This window comes from Synchiropus splendidus, chromosome 3, assembly GCF_027744825.2.
Source record: "Synchiropus splendidus isolate RoL2022-P1 chromosome 3, RoL_Sspl_1.0, whole genome shotgun sequence".
Classification (NCBI taxonomy): Eukaryota; Metazoa; Chordata; class Actinopteri; order Syngnathiformes; family Callionymidae; genus Synchiropus; species Synchiropus splendidus.
This window is the reverse complement of record NC_071336.1, coordinates 6081330-6096567: the sequence shown is the minus strand read 5'-3', so window position 1 is coordinate 6096567 and position 15238 is coordinate 6081330. Positions and strand designations below refer to the sequence as shown.

The 15238-nt window shown below is 44.3% G+C and overlaps 3 protein-coding genes across 10 annotated transcripts; 1 reads left to right on the top strand and 2 right to left on the bottom strand.

Moving 5' to 3' along the window:
* The first annotated feature begins 294 nt into the window (after window positions 1-294).
* Window positions 295-5909, top strand: LOC128756412 (eukaryotic translation initiation factor 5A-1). Of its 5 annotated transcripts, XM_053860911.1 has the most exons (6): window positions 749-771; window positions 2053-2233; window positions 2362-2466; window positions 3554-3685; window positions 3756-3828; window positions 5262-5909. In XM_053860911.1, exons 1-5 carry the CDS (start codon window positions 767-769, stop codon window positions 3816-3818), a joined length of 486 nt encoding a protein of 161 aa, XP_053716886.1. In that variant the 5' UTR covers window positions 749-766; the 3' UTR covers window positions 3819-3828; window positions 5262-5909. The 5 variants fall into 5 exon arrangements, with proteins under 5 accessions (XP_053716888.1, XP_053716886.1, XP_053716885.1 ...); XM_053860913.1 differs by lacking the exons at window positions 749-771; window positions 5262-5909 and adding an exon at window positions 295-645 and having other exon boundaries at window positions 3756-5119; XM_053860910.1 differs by lacking the exon at window positions 5262-5909 and having other exon boundaries at window positions 3756-5119.
* Window positions 5910-6496: 587 nt separating this feature from the next.
* On the bottom strand, window positions 6497-10145 carry gps2 (G protein pathway suppressor 2). 2 transcript variants are annotated; one of them, XM_053859237.1, is made up of 11 exons: window positions 9911-10123; window positions 9410-9527; window positions 8875-8984; window positions 8668-8780; window positions 8522-8601; window positions 8368-8447; window positions 8129-8297; window positions 7607-7690; window positions 7454-7530; window positions 7282-7377; window positions 6497-6713 (listed from the first exon to the last, which is right to left on the bottom strand). In XM_053859237.1, exons 2-11 carry the CDS (start codon window positions 9501-9503, stop codon window positions 6621-6623), a joined length of 996 nt encoding a protein of 331 aa, XP_053715212.1. In that variant the 5' UTR covers window positions 9504-9527; window positions 9911-10123; the 3' UTR covers window positions 6497-6620. The 2 variants fall into 2 exon arrangements, 1 of the variants encoding a protein (XP_053715212.1); XR_008414143.1 differs by lacking the exons at window positions 6497-6713; window positions 7282-7377 and having other exon boundaries at window positions 7457-7530; window positions 7607-8071; window positions 8104-8297; window positions 9911-10145.
* Window positions 10146-10286: 141 nt separating this feature from the next.
* Window positions 10287-14031, bottom strand: LOC128755544 (gamma-aminobutyric acid receptor-associated protein). 3 transcript variants are annotated; one of them, XM_053859240.1, is made up of 5 exons: window positions 13981-14031; window positions 13275-13400; window positions 12349-12427; window positions 11288-11406; window positions 10287-11194 (listed from the first exon to the last, which is right to left on the bottom strand). In XM_053859240.1, exons 2-5 carry the CDS (start codon window positions 13362-13364, stop codon window positions 11114-11116), a joined length of 369 nt encoding a protein of 122 aa, XP_053715215.1. In that variant the 5' UTR covers window positions 13365-13400; window positions 13981-14031; the 3' UTR covers window positions 10287-11113. The 3 variants fall into 3 exon arrangements, with proteins under 3 accessions (XP_053715215.1, XP_053715214.1, XP_053715213.1); XM_053859239.1 differs by having other exon boundaries at window positions 13937-14007; XM_053859238.1 differs by lacking the exon at window positions 13981-14031 and having other exon boundaries at window positions 13275-13481.
* Between the last annotated feature and the right edge of the window lie 1207 nt (window positions 14032-15238).

Here is a 15238-nt window from a genome sequence, read left to right as displayed (position 1 = left end):
CAGGGAAGTATTGGGTTAAATATAACAAGAATACCAGAAAGACCACAACATGAAAAACACAAGCTAAGATGTAACTGATTTCACAATGGTTCTTAGTTTTCCAGCGCCCACTGGCAAGAGGAGTGGGAAGAATTCATTCATTATGGCACCATTATTAGTGGCTATATCTAGATGTACCGTATACAGGCTATCCAAGCTGCTCCTGCATAACAATATCTAGTTTTAACTGTCGTCGTTCCTTCTTATTTTGAAGAGGTGAGCAGGAAGCGCGGTGGGTAGACGCGTGCACCGGGGGCAGCGGTGACGGCTGGATGAGACAGTCAGAGGCGGAGTGCTTCTTCTTCGAGACTCTACTTACATACCGAGGTTTCAAGCTGCAGTCTTTTTCGGCCCGGCAGCTGACTGTAACGGTCGTGTACATCAGTCCGAGGGAACCTGCAGCGGCAGGAGGAGGAGACGGGCAGCGGGCACCCCTGCGATGAGAAACCAATAAAAAGCTAGTGGATAGCTGAAGAGGAACGACATCGCAGGCAAGCCGCGGTGTAGGAGACTGAGTTTGGCGAGACCAAGCACCACTAGAAGGAGGAGGAATCATAGGGAGAGTGTAGATTCTTGATCAGAAGAGAAGGGTCTATTATCGATAAGGTAAGTTCCGGATATCAAATCAAAACAGACGGGGCGTGTTTGCGCCTGAGCGTCTCCCTTGCACATGTCCGCATGTATTTTCCCTTTAAACTACTGCTACTGCTGCGCGGGTAACAACCACATGCGGTAAAACCCGAATAAAAAAAAATTGATTCCTCTGTGTCAGAATTCAGATTCTAACGGGGGGCGTTTGTTTGAAGCGTGCCACCAGCCCTGCTTAACGTGGCTAAATAGACCCCGCAGCCATCTCTAGCTCGTACTAGCTTAGTCATTACAGTCCGCCAGCCTGCCGGTGCTGGGATACACCTTCGTGGTGTGCCTGGGACAGAAGGGTGCGACGGGGAGTCGAGGAGGTTGTCTGTCTGTGACCTATGCCTTTTTCAAGGGATATTATGAAAGCGAGGAGGCCGAGGCCCGAGTGCCGTCAGTGCGCATGAATGCGGCGACTTCTACGTTACCGGACACGGGCACGCTTTTTACGTACTAGGCCGCAGACTGGTGCCCAACTAGCTTTACACTGACAGCTGTCGCGTCATCTACGGCGCCGTTGTGAGTTGCTTTGTATAGTCATTTCGGGATAGATAACGGTTAGTTTTGGATATGTTGCCATCGACACGGATCAGCGGCCCTCTGGCCTGGCTGCCTGTCTGGCTGGCTGGTAGAATAGTTAGCGGAACTTAGCAGCAAGTATGGGAATCATTACAACAATGATGTGAGCGGTAAATGTCTTTTGCGTGATCCTCGTGGCATTGTTTTCGGATAGGCAGCAAGCACGCCTAGCACTCTTACCAAAAGTTTATAGCTTATTATGATGTAAAAAAAAATAACAGATACTGGAAGAAAGCCAAGTTAAAAAGGCTTGAAGGACGAGCTCCAACTGTTTTTGTGTCGTCGAGCAAATGAGTCCGTCAAATGTTCGACTGTGGCGACCGGTGCCATGTTTCTGCCGCTAAATTTAGCGTCCGGTCCTCTTCGGTCAGTTTGGTCCAACGAGTTTGAATCGAACCTCACCGTTCACTCCCACCTGAAATTAAGATTTTTAAAATGAGGCCATGATTACATTGGGATACGTTCATGAATGGTGTTGGTGCATAGTTTGAATATAAAAGAGCATGTACATGAAACAGACGCCCAAAATTAAAAGTGCAGCTTTCGTTTGGTTGTGCCAAAGGTGATTTGGAATGAAAGAAGGCAACTTGCACTTGGCATGACAAAGAGGTCAAAGAAGAGCGTGTCACATTAAAGATAAATAGGATTCAGCATCAACAGTTTGTAATTGTTTTCTGACAACCAGAATGGATGATAAAAGGCTCTCTCCTCCTCCTTCCTCAGAGGAGTGCTGTGAAGTGAAAACGCCCAACTGACTCTTGAGACTGACCATTACTGTGTTGCTCTGTATGTGTGCAGCTCTGCAGCAGACATGGCAGACCCAGATCTTGACTTCCAGACTGGTGATGCTGGTGCATCCGCCACCTACCCCATACAGTGCTCAGCTCTGCGCAAGAACGGCTTTGTCGTCCTCAAAGGTCGACCTTGCAAAATAGTTGAGATGTCCACCTCCAAGACTGGCAAGCACGGCCATGCCAAGGTGAGAGGGGATGTCTGAGGAGTCAAGGCGTGAAACTACAGTGTGTCTTATATAATATAGTAGTAATGTATGCCAGACTGTATGCTTGCCTGGAAAATCTTTTTATTGTAATCTCTATCTGATGACAGGTCCACCTGGTTGGTATTGACATCTTCTCTGGAAAGAAGTATGAAGATATCTGTCCCTCCACCCATAACATGGATGTCCCCAACGTCAAGAGATCAGAGTACCAGGTCGGCTGTTTGTCCTGCTCATGACATGCTCACGCTTAAGTAGTTATGAAGAACATGATAATAATTAGGGATGCACTACACTAAAATGGATTGGATGAAAAAATTAGTTAACCAAGGCTGAAAACCAAAACACAAAAAGAACTGCTATGGCAATCATTACTACTACTGTGTTTATGGCTGTGGCTGTATGCTTAAAGCATATATTCATGTAATAACCATCTTATTATGTTATCAGAGGAATATCATTTATCATCCATTATATATATTATGTTATTTCAGAAGTGCGTACTGAAGTGACGCTAGCCCTTCGGGTCACACAGCAGTTGCAAAAAGGTTGGTGAGCCCTGGTCGACTAGGAAAATTAAACATGCCCTAGCGCAAGTGCATTTAAGCCACATACATTTTTACCTAAAATCTCTGACCTAAAAAGAGTGTACTTGTCATAGATTTGACTCCATGCTTAAAGAAACAGTGTTTGCTGCTGACACAGAGGGCCTGGAGTAAATAGTGAACCGCTGGAAGGGGGCAAGGGTAGAGATCATGTTTGCTACTGAAAGAGACTGGAGCGGTTTGGTCCGTGTATACATATGTTTTTGGTACTCTCATTACAGTGGATGACAAGCTGAGTCCACAAACAATTTTGCATTGGACTTCCAAATCCCAAAACTTCCATACTTGAGCGCTCTTTCAGCAGTCTCCCTGGAGCATGTTTAATGGCACATGGAGCGTTTGGTTTATCCGCCTCAGTCGCAGGTTGAGTCTGAGCAGTTTATCTAATGCACTTATCCACCTCCAAATCATCATAGGTTTTCAGAACATCTCCAACAAGCTGCAGTCACTGCTGTTGTGACTCTGTTAAGGAGCGACCGCGTCTGTGTAGCAGGGTCTCTGTCTTCCAGAGTCGCTCCCCTCAGCACAGTTTTCCCAAAACACACCCTCATCTTCCACACAAAAACAGTTTATCAGGGATATTATTCCGACATATTCCATCTTGAAGTGTAGATTCTGTTTCAGTCAGCCAATTCCTCGATTCCATGACTGCAGAAATCCTAGGGCCCTACTCATCATTGACTTTATTTCAATGCAGCTGATTGGAATCCTGGATGGCTACCTGTCCCTGCTTCAGGACAGCGGCGAGGTGAGAGATGACCTGAAGATCCCAGAAGGAGACCTGGGCAAAGAGATTGAGACCAAGTTCGACAATGGAGATGAAATCCTGGTCAGTGCCGTGACTTTTAGCGTCCTCCACCTTGAACTGTTTGCCTGTCCTGACTTGACTCTTCTTTCAGATCACTGTTCTAAATGCAATGGATGAAGAAGCAGCCATTGGCATCAAGAGTAGTAGTAAATAAGTCATTGCAGGTAAATACAGAGCTACTGCTGACTCCCCACTCCCAAGTACTACCTGACCCAAACCTGCCTAGGGAGTGTAAAAAATATGTACCAGTGTGTGTGTGTGTGTGTGTGTGTGTCTGTGTTGTGCCTGCCATTGTGTGCCATCTCTGTGCATTCCAAGTTCATTTGTGGGGGCACACCATTTAACCACTTTGTCACTTTATGGTTTTGTGTCTGGAGCGCCGCTTGAATGTTGGAGAAATAAAACAGTCTTCTTTGGCTTTGTTACGCATATCCACGCTTACTAAGACCATGTGTTATGTATGAAGGGGATGATGATGATGATGCTGTAAGTGACTGCCTTCAGGGGTTAAAATGGGCACAATGATCCGGAACAGGTTTCCACCTCGACAGTGACACACAGTGGGCTAATTGAGCTGTGTTCTAACAAGAGGTCATTTCACCTTTAAAATGCTTACATGAAGCATTAGCTACTAAGCATCAGCTACCATACAATGCAACGCAATACGTAACAGTGACAAGTTTGTCTCAGGTCGATCCTTCGGCGAGACATGAAGGAAATGTCTTTCTAGTGGCTACAAGTTCTGATTATCTCGTCCCCTTATTTATGACTGGTCATTACGTGTTTGCACTTGCACTACACTAGTCTTTGAATGGGGATCTGATGTTTGTAGTTATACACTGCTGAGTGATTGCTCTGTAATGAGTACATCACAACTGGTTGTTAATCTGACAACACTGTGGTTATTGTAAATCATAAAGAGATAATAAATGCTATTTTACTGTATGATGAGTCAAAGTTCAGTCTCGTCTGTCACCGTCGAAAACTATTTCAACAGTGTGGTGTTAACCAAGCGTTGATCAAGGAGGGTGTGTGGAGAAAGGTGTAGCTGTGTTAACCAAGTTCCAGCTCTGCAAAGGTTGATAGAAGTAGATCATGAACCAAGTTCTCAATTGTCGAGTCAGCACTTTTTTTGTCAAGTGTCAATCTCTCTGCCTCTTTAACCCCTGAAGAACATCACTTCTAGCAAGACTGCGCTCCCATGGCTTTGCCTTCCTGCTCCCCAATGTTGTGTACTCATGTTCAAACTGTTAGGGGCACGTGCATACGTCTGATGTGCCAAGCACTTTTGTTTCTGGTTGGACTGTTGGAACTGTAGCACTTCATTTTACAGCCTGATTCGATATAGCCATATACTGATACATGCACTTTTCTAAAAGAATCCGCCTCTATTTTCTTCTGTTGTGTCTGTTCTCCCGTCAAACAGTGGGCTGTAGAATAAAGTGTCCACAGAAACTGAAGCTGAGCAGTCTTTTCTTGAACGGTGTTTGCTCGGAACTGTGACGCTTCTCTGCCTCTCCCTCTCCCTTCCTCTGATTCTCCCCTCTCTGCCTTCTGTCTTCCCTCCTGATTCCACCACCTGGTAATTGTGTTGCAGGGGCACCAGATGCATTGGACCTGGGAAAAGGAGGAGATGTTGCCTCGTCAATGCTATCCTTCCTCTTGTATTCTATTTTCTTTTTCATACTTTCCCTCACAGTTTTCTAGCCCTCCTTCGGGTTCAATTAGAAGAATTTTAAATTGGATGTGTCAAAGACAAATGCACAGATCACTAGATATTCGCTGGAAAATGATATATAGGTCAAAGTGCAGATGACTGTCTTTTACTAATGAGAATATGGAGACACGCTACTGTCAGAGTTTCCTGTTTTACCAAGGGCTTCGACTCTTCACCTGCATCCTTCAGTTGAAGCTTGTTTTGGTTCTGAAAGAGCTTGCTCCTTCAGACTCTAACATTGATCACATTAATCCATGGAAGTCCAAGAGTGATGCACACAGAGCTTCATTTTTGAATAGCCCCAGTATCAGAGAGAAACAATCCTGTTGGAAGCAGAACTCCATTCATTGGCGACATCTCTTGGCAGAACCTCAGCGCGGCTGTTTGGAGTGAGAGGCTGGATTAGGGAGTACTGCTAGTGTACTCCCAGTAAGTGGCGGCAGTTTGGCATTTTACTTTGTTCATACAGCAAATCCGAACTGTGTAGAATGTCTCCATGGCCTATAAATAAAGGTGACGAACACTTCACTGTTGTTTTGGGGTTTTTTTTCTTTTTGTAAGACAGACTGATGTGCTGGGCTGCAAGGTCAAGAGCTAAAATCTGAATCCTGATCTTTGATAAAAGTAGAGATGCCAGTAGATGGCAAATGGTCCAACCGAGCTGAAGAAGCAGATCTACTCAGGTTCTCATGTGATTTGACTCATCAGATTGGGCAAACCAGATGCTGGTGTGCTGGCTGGTATGTTCATGACCAGACGATGCTAGCTGTAGTTAGGTATAGCCTTCTGGCTCAGCTCTTATATCATATGCTCTCAGCTCATGTCCAGCCTCATCAAGTGTGACTTATGGACCTGGAAAATCCTTGGTCGGAGACATCAGAGGTTCACTGCTATCGACTTTGGAGACTTCACAGGAGCTAGTAATGTGAAGGCCGATGCTGCTGTTTAGCTGAATAGAGGCCATAAAAGGAGATTGTGTTGCATCGCATTAATCCAGAATTCTAGTTTTTCTGAGAGTCGGGTGTTTTATTACTGAACCATACATTGATCCAAAATCGATCTTGACAGGAAGAATACAGCTGTTAGCGTTATGACACGTTAAACAACATTTGATGATCAGAATCGGCAGACAGCACCGCCAAAAAAAAAAAAACTGGTATGAGAACCAGCAACTGCAGAGCGTGAGAAGACAAAAAAGCAGGACTCCACTGCTGGAGCGAATGAGCAAGGATGTTGAAGTTATTTTCCGTGATGGTAGAACCTCTGGCCGGCCTGGCCGTGCGGCAGGAAGCTGTGGCGGGACGCGCTCTGAGGAGAGCTCTGGAACTGGGCCTGGTGGAACAAGAAGGGCAATTAGAGGACTTTCTTTTGAGGACAGCACCTCTACCGCAAAGCTCTCATGACCTCAACTTTCAGTGACAGTCATTACTGTAGCATTTAAAAGAACAACATTGGTGTTGTCTAGAGAGAAGGTATCAGATGCCCCATTTCTTATAGTGAGGAATAAAAAAATCAAACGTGTTGTGTGCCTCTGCCCATCAGACGACTTCATACTAACAATAACAGTAACACCACCGCTGAGATGGTAACGTTTTGTCAATAGCTTCCTGTAAGAACGATATGATCTGGTGTGCGAGCATGAGATCCTGCTGTAAGACATGACATGACAGAGGACTGTTGTGACAGAGTGTAGACTTTTTAATGACTACACATCTACATGACGATCATCCCGTGTTCTACCGCTATCTTGTTTGTGTTCTAGATGCACATTTGTTCAATATCTGTGATCAGTCCATGATTGTGAGGCAAAACCAACCCGTAACAGCATATCCTGAAGTAAGCACTAGGTGGCAGTGTTGCCAGATTTGAAAGGGAGTGACGTGATGTGGCAGAAGATCACCTTGGCGGTGGGAATCTGGACGGCCATGGCAGGCGTGGGCAGAAGTCCTGGAGCAGAGGGATGCATGGCAGAGGGGTGCATTGGCCTCAGGGCACCCTGGGGGACGCAATGAGACAACGTTTAAAGCTCAGAACCCACAAATACAAGTGAGCTGGAAGAAAGGAGAGCTCACCGCATCAGTGAAACCAGACTGTTGGTTGGCATGTTCCAGCTGCTTCTGAAGAGGGATGCCAGCACCAGGGATGTAGCCTGCATAGAGCACAGAGGACCGGTGTTAACTGAGCAGAGAAGAAGAGCAGAATAAACTCTGGTAGCAGGCACAGACCAGGCTGAGAGGTGAAGTGGCTGTGGACTGGGTAACCCGACTGCTGGTGGGGAAGATACTGCATGGCCTGGAAGGCGGAGGCACCTGAAAGAAGAGTGTCACTGATGGAAGAGGTGGTGGACGAAGGTCGTGAATCTCTTAAAGCTGCTACTTACACCATCAGAGTCTGTGATTGTTTCGTAGAGATGTCCGATAATATCAGATGTTAGCACATGTTCCCAGTACAAGTAACATCCAACTTACAACCATTTTCGGTTCCGACCAACCGGTGGTAACTCAGATTGAACGTAAGTCGAATGCCATTCAAAATAGCAGATGCCAGGGTTATATGTACTACTGTAGTGGTAGATCACTGTGTGAGATGCTGGGATTATGTCCTGCCATAACTGTCGCATGCATTGCCGGGTGCTGCGTGTTGCGGTGTCAGACATTGAATAAAACAAACATAAGCATCTGCTGGCCGTGGTCATAAGTACGGGTGGACGTAAGTCAAGCAGGTCGTAAGTCTCGATACCACCATACCTCTGATCTGAGAGCTGCTGGCAAAACTGACTGGCACTGAAGGCCCGGGGGCGTAGCTGGAGGGATGCTGGGCCTGAACCCCATAGGGCTCATGGACACCCTGCCCACCACTGAACTGGCCATGCTCAGCTGAGCCCGGCGTGAACCCAGGAGTCTGGTAGTGACGAGTCTGGGAAAAGAGGACCTCTGTCACAGAACTGTTTCACAGAGGATGAGGAGAAACTCAACTGCTCCCTTACAGGAATCACAGCAGTAGGGAACAGCTGCTTGCTTCGTTCTCCAAGAAGAGCACCGGTCCGACTGTGGCTGACTGGATTGCCTGATAAAGCGGGGAGTCACATCATGACCACTCTAAAATACCATGGCAACTCCTTCGATCACAGATGACCAGACCTTGAATGCTGAGCAGGTGCTGTCCGGCGTGCATGGGGAGAGTGGGTTGGTAGCTTGCTGACGTCAAAGTTGTAATGTCGCTACCAGGGAAAAAAAAAACTCAATTTAAAATTCCCTCCACTATGTGTTCAACAATGCGGCTCCACCTCTGCTCTTTTCTGCGCCTCTTTTCCTCCTCATGGAGAACTTTCTTCAGCTGCAAGAACAGTTGATGCTTCTCCTCCTGAAGTCCCTGAAGCTTCTCTCCCATCTTCATCACCTGGAGTCCACAGTGAAGACACACATTGCAAAATAAATCTGTCAATTGTGATATTGGAATTATACAACGTAATCACTTCTTTAACCACACAAACCTGTTCTTTGGTTTCCTCCAATGACATTCTCTCTTCTATTTCTTTTGTCCTCTTCCGCTCTTCCTCCTCCTTCATCTTCTGCTCCATCATTTTGTCTACCTCTTCCTCCTCTAAAGGAGAAGTCAAGTGAAGCTGAACATTCATTTCTTAAACAAAGATTTCTTTCCACCGTCTTTGCCTCCTATTCTCAGGGAATGTTATGGATGAAACTGCCGTAAGATCATCTCATCACTTGTCCTAGTGATTCCACATTTTGTCATTATGGTATTATAACTCCCCATTAGGTGAGGCTCAGCACCCATTTACTTCACAGGTCAGCCATCTGTGTGCTCTTGATTCCTATGAAAAGTCAGTGTCTGCATGCAACCTCGGCAGGATGGTGGACATAAGCATTCTGGCACCTCATTCACAGTGGTCTGATGAGGCTATGTTGGCGTTCATTTCAGTTCCTCAATTAAGATGACGGCGTGCAAGATAGGTACGGGGGAGGATAACGCACGTTAGCTCTGGTTTGGAACGTAGAAATGTGGCAAACCTTGTCTCTTGCGCTCCCTCTCCCTCATGATGTGTTTATGGAGCGCTCGTGCCATCGCGTTGGACAGCTTCGGTCTCTCCAGCAGGGCAGGCATGGTGACTGGTAGCGGAGGTGCCAGCTGATGCAAAGAAATGGGTTCATGGAGGATTGAGAACGATAAAATAAAGTGTGCGCGTTTCCAGTCAACACGGCTTGGTTGGTATTCGCACTGACAAGAAACGTCACGGGACTATGAAATAGGCCCCGTACTATAGCGGCCAATGCTAAACGGGCGAAGCTAAACGCTCAGTTAGCATCTAACATTTGGAAGTTACTCATCGAACACAATGTTTGTGAGAATAACGAATTGTTTCGCCCAACTATAAGATACTCTAGCAAGTCAAACAATTGCTCGAACGTAAATCCATGATTCCAAATCTTGCAATTAGCCGATTATTTAGCATGAACATACCATAGCTAATGTTCGTTTTCTCTGGAGCAAAGTAACGGAGTTTGACTCACTTTTGTTGCTTGGGTTTTCTACAGATGTGAATTCAGTCGTAACTGGTTATTAATGAAGAGACACTCGAGTTTTAAACCTCAATTATAGCGAAGTTTATCCAACAAAACATAAACAGACCGAGTTTTGACTGCCCGGTGACGAGAAGCGACTTCCTGTGAGAGATGCAGTCTGGGAAATGTAGTTCATGGTCAACAACCGCGGCGCAATACCGTCCTCATAACTGACGAGTCATTACGAAAATGCCATATTTTATTTGCTAATCTCTGGTGACGATGACGCTGATCTTGAACACGAAATTCATGCAGTTTATCAAACAAACCAAAATTGGTTAGAGGCGTTTCCTCTGTGTATTCCAATAAAGACAAGAGCAACATGAACTTTTCAATCACATTTTATCATGTATGGTCATGAGTGGAGATAAAGATCCAGTAATGCAGCTGTATACCCAGTTCATACATTTAAAAAAAAGAGACAAAACATAAAAAAGAGAATTGCACTCAGCATTACAATACCTTATAGAAATGAAGCCTCTAAAATTAACAATAATAATCATAGGAGCACTGAGCACAAGTGTTCTACCACAAAAAGCAGATGATTGTTTAGTCCTAATTCAATAAGGATGAAAGGTCAGATGCAGAGCGTGAACATGACGGATCGAGGAGTCAGAGCTCATTATGACGTGGGGAAATAACTGCTGATAAACAGTTACCCTTTACACTGCAGGAGAATATAAACGCCCCTTCAAATAGTGACTGCCAGAATTAAACTTACTAAAACCAAAAACACAATAAACCTCTATTGCAAACCATACAAAACTTAACAATCTGAAGCCTTCATTGCTAATTATTAAACTGAAATTAGTTTAATTCCTGAAACCAAAATATCTGTTGAGATTAGAAAGTCTTAATCTTTGTGTTTGATCAATTGTCTGGAACGCAAAATAACTGGCCAATATGATTCAAACCTTTGCTCCAACTGGCTAAATGACCACTTCAATTTGTTGTTATAAGACAATGGAGGCAGAATAAAGACATACATGACTAAGAGAATAACACGTGGCTGGCCAAAGTGCAGTTGACGTGTTTAAACTGAGAACTCGAAGCTGCTGAGTGTGTTTTAAGAATTGACTGATGATCGGTGGAGTTCTCAGAGAAATGGGGAGGGAGGGTTGGTGCTTGGTAGAGGGGGGGAAGATCACGGGATCACATTTCCCTTTTGCTGTCCCCGTACACACTCTCGTCACTGTAGGCAATGTAGAGGAAAAAGTCCTCTTCGTGATGTTCCTGAAAGACAAAAACAAATGACACCGACGCATCCCAAAACTAATGTGACAATATTTTGTCACATTAGTGATAAAATATGATGACAGAACTCACCTGGTAGAGGAGTCCCATGGTTGCTGAGGTGGGTGGAATGGCATTGTTTACAAAGAAGAAGAGAGCATCTTCAGCTCTCAAGTGAATTCGTTTCCGGATAAGGAAGTAAAACTGGCCCACTAAAAAGACAACAACGGATTATTACGAAAACCTATTGTAATTAGAGTGGAAGGTGGATTGTAACATCCACCATGTTGGTTGCACCCTTGTCTCGAGTTGTTGGTTCTCCTTTTTGCTAACTGCTAAATTTCACAACAATTGTTAGGATTTTAGTGTTTGATAGCTATAGTTTTTGCGATGACCAATTGTCTTCATTTAGCTTTCCATACGTTCAATCATCATGGCACTGTATGCTTCATTTTCTACTGTAGTGTAGAAACAGCTTCCCTTTCAGAAAAACTGTATTTGAAACCCAAGCATCTAAAATTCAACAATCATTCAAATAAGAAATGCACCGAGAGAGAGCACACACCCACACTGAGAATCTCATCTCACATCACCTTCCTCCTGTTATTTCACTTGGACAAAAGACTACGGCTTCCTTCATGAAGAATCCTATGTGGATGGAAACCAGTGTGATGACACAACGACTAAGGCATTATACAGGCACTAATGATCTGGCATTTTGGGAGTCCTACTGAGAAAAAAACTAGGCCTCCATTTTTGCAGTTCAGGGGTAGGATGGTGTAAGGGAGTACAAGACGCTATGCTAGCGAAAAGCCTGATCCTTTGTTTTTGGTGGGAAGAAGAAAACTCAACTGTTAAACAGTTTTCTTGAGTGTGTTTAGTGCCTCATTTTTATCAGAGTCAAAAACAGCAACTCAACTGCAATTGTTTTTTTTCTTAACTGCTAACATTTGGACTACAGGCACAAGCATTCCATTAACAGGGTGAAACCAAAAGCACCGCTAAACCATTGCTTCAGATTAAGCATATTGGTAAAATGTATATATAAGCAAAATATTTTGAAGAAGGTTCATTGCCAATAAATGAGTGGAACTTCCTTTAGAAATGCAGTGGCACAGGTCAGTTAGACTAAACGGTCCCCATTCCTTTCATACCTGTTAGGTCAGAAGGGACAAGATACTTCTTCTTGTCCAGATCGCCTATTCTGGCTTTGGGTGCCTTCTCCACAATTACCTGTGTGGAGACAAAACACAGTGAAAAACAGACCACAGCTTGATAGTTGAGAGGAAAATCTGTTTTGTTTGTGATGGGAACACCACAACTCTGAAAAACGTCACAAAACAACAAAAATGCATTCAAGATAGTTTATTATTTTTGATATGCGTTGTGCTGTGGTATTTTATTTTATAAGCTCAACTTAATTTTTGAATTCACTCGTTTAAACTTCGGACATAAATGATGAAACATATTCAGAAGCAGAGTAACATTTCGAATCTCACGACAAGCGTTTAGTAGATGGGTATTATGGGAACATACAGCAATCAAACAATAGCTTCCCCAGCTTGTGAAATCTAACAATAATGTCGAGCATCACACAGAGAAATGTTCAGCGAGAAATCAGCGATCGTGACAAAGACGGTCCCCGGCATCATCCACAAAAATAAGACTTTTTATAAAGACCACTGAGTCGAGGTAGCGCTTCTTCGTTCACCTCGAGTAGGCCGAGTGAAGTAAACAAGGTTGTTGTTGACGCTGACTATTTTAAGATCCACCTGGCGAGGCATACCAACAAGCACCACCAATAAACCAAATATGTTTGTCGTCACCCGAATCCACTGTATGATTCACTGTTTCTCAACAATAACGTCGGAAGCTGGTGAGGAAAAGGTGGCCCTATATTTAAGAGGCCGGAACCAAGTTAGCATTATCGACTCCGTATCGGGAAAAGGCCATTAGAACAAAATCTGAAAACAGCAATACACCAAACATAGCTGAGGAAAGGCAACTTGTCTGGGTAGATTTGGGTACAATTCAGGACCAAACATTTGCTGCGCTAGCAGGCTAACGTTAGCTTACTCACAGGCACCCTGTCCGGATACTTCTTCCTTATTTTTTCGCCTTCGGACCGCCTTTTCTCAAAGGGATGCTCTTCTTTATATAGGAACTTCATGGTTGAACGAGATGACAGACGGCAAGTCGGTCACTCCTAGGAATAATAGCAGTAGTTTGGTAAGCGAAGGCTCAAACCGCTGACACACTCGAACACAACAAACGATGCTAACGACTAGCTCACAGCTGTTTTTCCAGTGCGTCTGTGGCGGAGGGATACAATAACAACGTGACGTCGTGCGTCGTCTTATTTTATCCTAGCCATTAAAGTGCATTTTCGACCATCTCAAAATCGTTGAAACGCACACAATAATGTAATTGGTGCCTTTATCTCCCGATTGAGAGGGTGATTTATCGAAATTTGGAATTAGGCGTGTTGGGTCTATTTTATTTTGATAACTCGGTGCGCATTAAGCGACATGGAAATGCTGTGCTTCGGCATCTGTCCTTGTCATATGACCGCGGCCCAGCTTCGAGTAACCTGACTGCACACAGCGAGCGGCCTCTCATTATAGACTTATAGTACGACACAAATACTTATAGATAGCCATTGTGATTAGAGAATCACCGTGGATCGAATTTAGGTTCAGTATTTGTGCTCTGTCGACAGTGTTGCGCAATTTGCTGCCGCACCAACAAGAGAAAACATTCGGTCACAGCGATGGTCGCGAACCCACTTTCAGACGCTTCAGGCTTAGATTTGGGGTGTTCACTGATTCCCTTATTTATTTCTGATTTTGTTGCTCAACCAGTTTACCCTTATAGAGATCTTTCATGTAGAGTAATTTATGATCAAGGTGACCAGATCAAAGTCAACAAAGCCTAATGATGAACCCCAGATGCTCCAAAAGGACATGAAAGAACCTAATAAAAACAAGTAATAAAGATATATTTGGTCTGAAATCTCATAAGTCCAGCCAGGACAATGTATGTTGAAGATCATTCCTCCATTTCAGAACCTTGGGTCAAGTTTTTTTTTTTTAAGCATGGCTGTCAGTAATACTGCCTGTGTGTCAGATAAGTATTTATTTTACTATGAGATGACTGTGAAAACATGCTGACTGGAAAACTACCCAAGCAGTACAATGCCTCTCATCTTCTCTCAGCACTCACCATCAGGGGTTGCCACTGCAAGTCAGCCACCTCCATGTCAATGTCACACCTTTTCTCTTGTTTATCTTAACCACGAACCTCATTGGTTCTCCTTTTATATTGTTCATCTAAAATGTCCCCCTTCCTGTGTCCAAACCATCTCAGTCGGCCCTCCCTCAGTTTGCCTCCAAACCTTTGTCCATGAACTGTCCCTCAGATATGGTGATTGTGTCCACCTGCTCCAACCTGCCTGCACTCTTATCTTCGCCTCTTGTAATCTCCACACACCTGTAGGGACCAACCACATAGATTCTAGAGAAGCACAGCTAACAATACAAATGGCAAATGCAACAGAATCCATTTTCACTCATCTGATATCTAGCAGCATAATAAGCTTGATAAAGAGTAACAGGAAAACATTGACCTGAGATGTATACAACTTCAGTGTTTTGATGCTTCCAGTGCCATCTCATTCATCCAAGTTGGAACAAAAATGTTGGTGGTGCCATTGTCCCCCTTGAAGTGCCCAATGAAGTAAACACTTAGTAAATACGATCAACCCACATTGGGGTAACCACAATTACGACTTGGATAGATATCTTCGTACAGTACACTGGAGAGGTGGTTTGTACAGCAAGAAGGTTCCAGGTTTGGGTCTAGCTTGAAGTGGCTCTCAGCAGGGTCCTTTCTGTCAGGAGGAGGAGGTATGTTTTCCCTGTTTTTGAAGGTGCTTAACAATCGGAACTCTGTGTTTACACCAATTTGGCAGATTTGACCACCAGATGAGTAATTTCTTGGTGAAATTGTTTGCATGTTCCATGGGGACATCCCAAAAGTCTGAAA

Excerpts from the sequence above, each read along its gene's own strand:
- LOC128756412 (XM_053860912.1), top strand. The coding sequence starts at position 1,335 with ATGGGAATCATTACAACAATGAT. Across the intron at positions 2,467-3,553 it reads TCAAGAGATCAGAGTACCAG|CTGATTGGAATCCTGGATGG; the intron begins GTCGGCTGTTTG and ends ATTTCAATGCAG. Across the intron at positions 3,686-3,755 it reads ACAATGGAGATGAAATCCTG|ATCACTGTTCTAAATGCAAT; the intron begins GTCAGTGCCGTG and ends CTCTTCTTTCAG.
- gps2 (XM_053859237.1), bottom strand. The coding sequence starts at position 9,503 with ATGCCTGCCCTGCTGGAGAGACCGAAGCTGTCCAACGCGATGGCACGA. Across the intron at positions 8,781-8,874 it reads TGGAGGAAACCAAAGAACAG|GTGATGAAGATGGGAGAGAA; the intron begins GTTTGTGTGGTT and ends TGTGGACTCCAG. Across the intron at positions 6,714-7,281 it reads TCCAGATTCCCACCGCCAAG|GCCCAGTTCCAGAGCTCTCC; the intron begins GTGATCTTCTGC and ends TTGTTCCACCAG.
- LOC128755544 (XM_053859240.1), bottom strand. The coding sequence starts at position 13,364 with ATGAAGTTCCTATATAAAGAAGAGCATCCCTTTGAGAAAAGGCGGTCC. Across the intron at positions 12,428-13,274 it reads AGTATCCGGACAGGGTGCCT|GTAATTGTGGAGAAGGCACC; the intron begins GTGAGTAAGCTA and ends GTCTCCACACAG. Across the intron at positions 11,195-11,287 it reads CCATGGGACTCCTCTACCAG|GAACATCACGAAGAGGACTT; the intron begins GTGAGTTCTGTC and ends TTTGTCTTTCAG.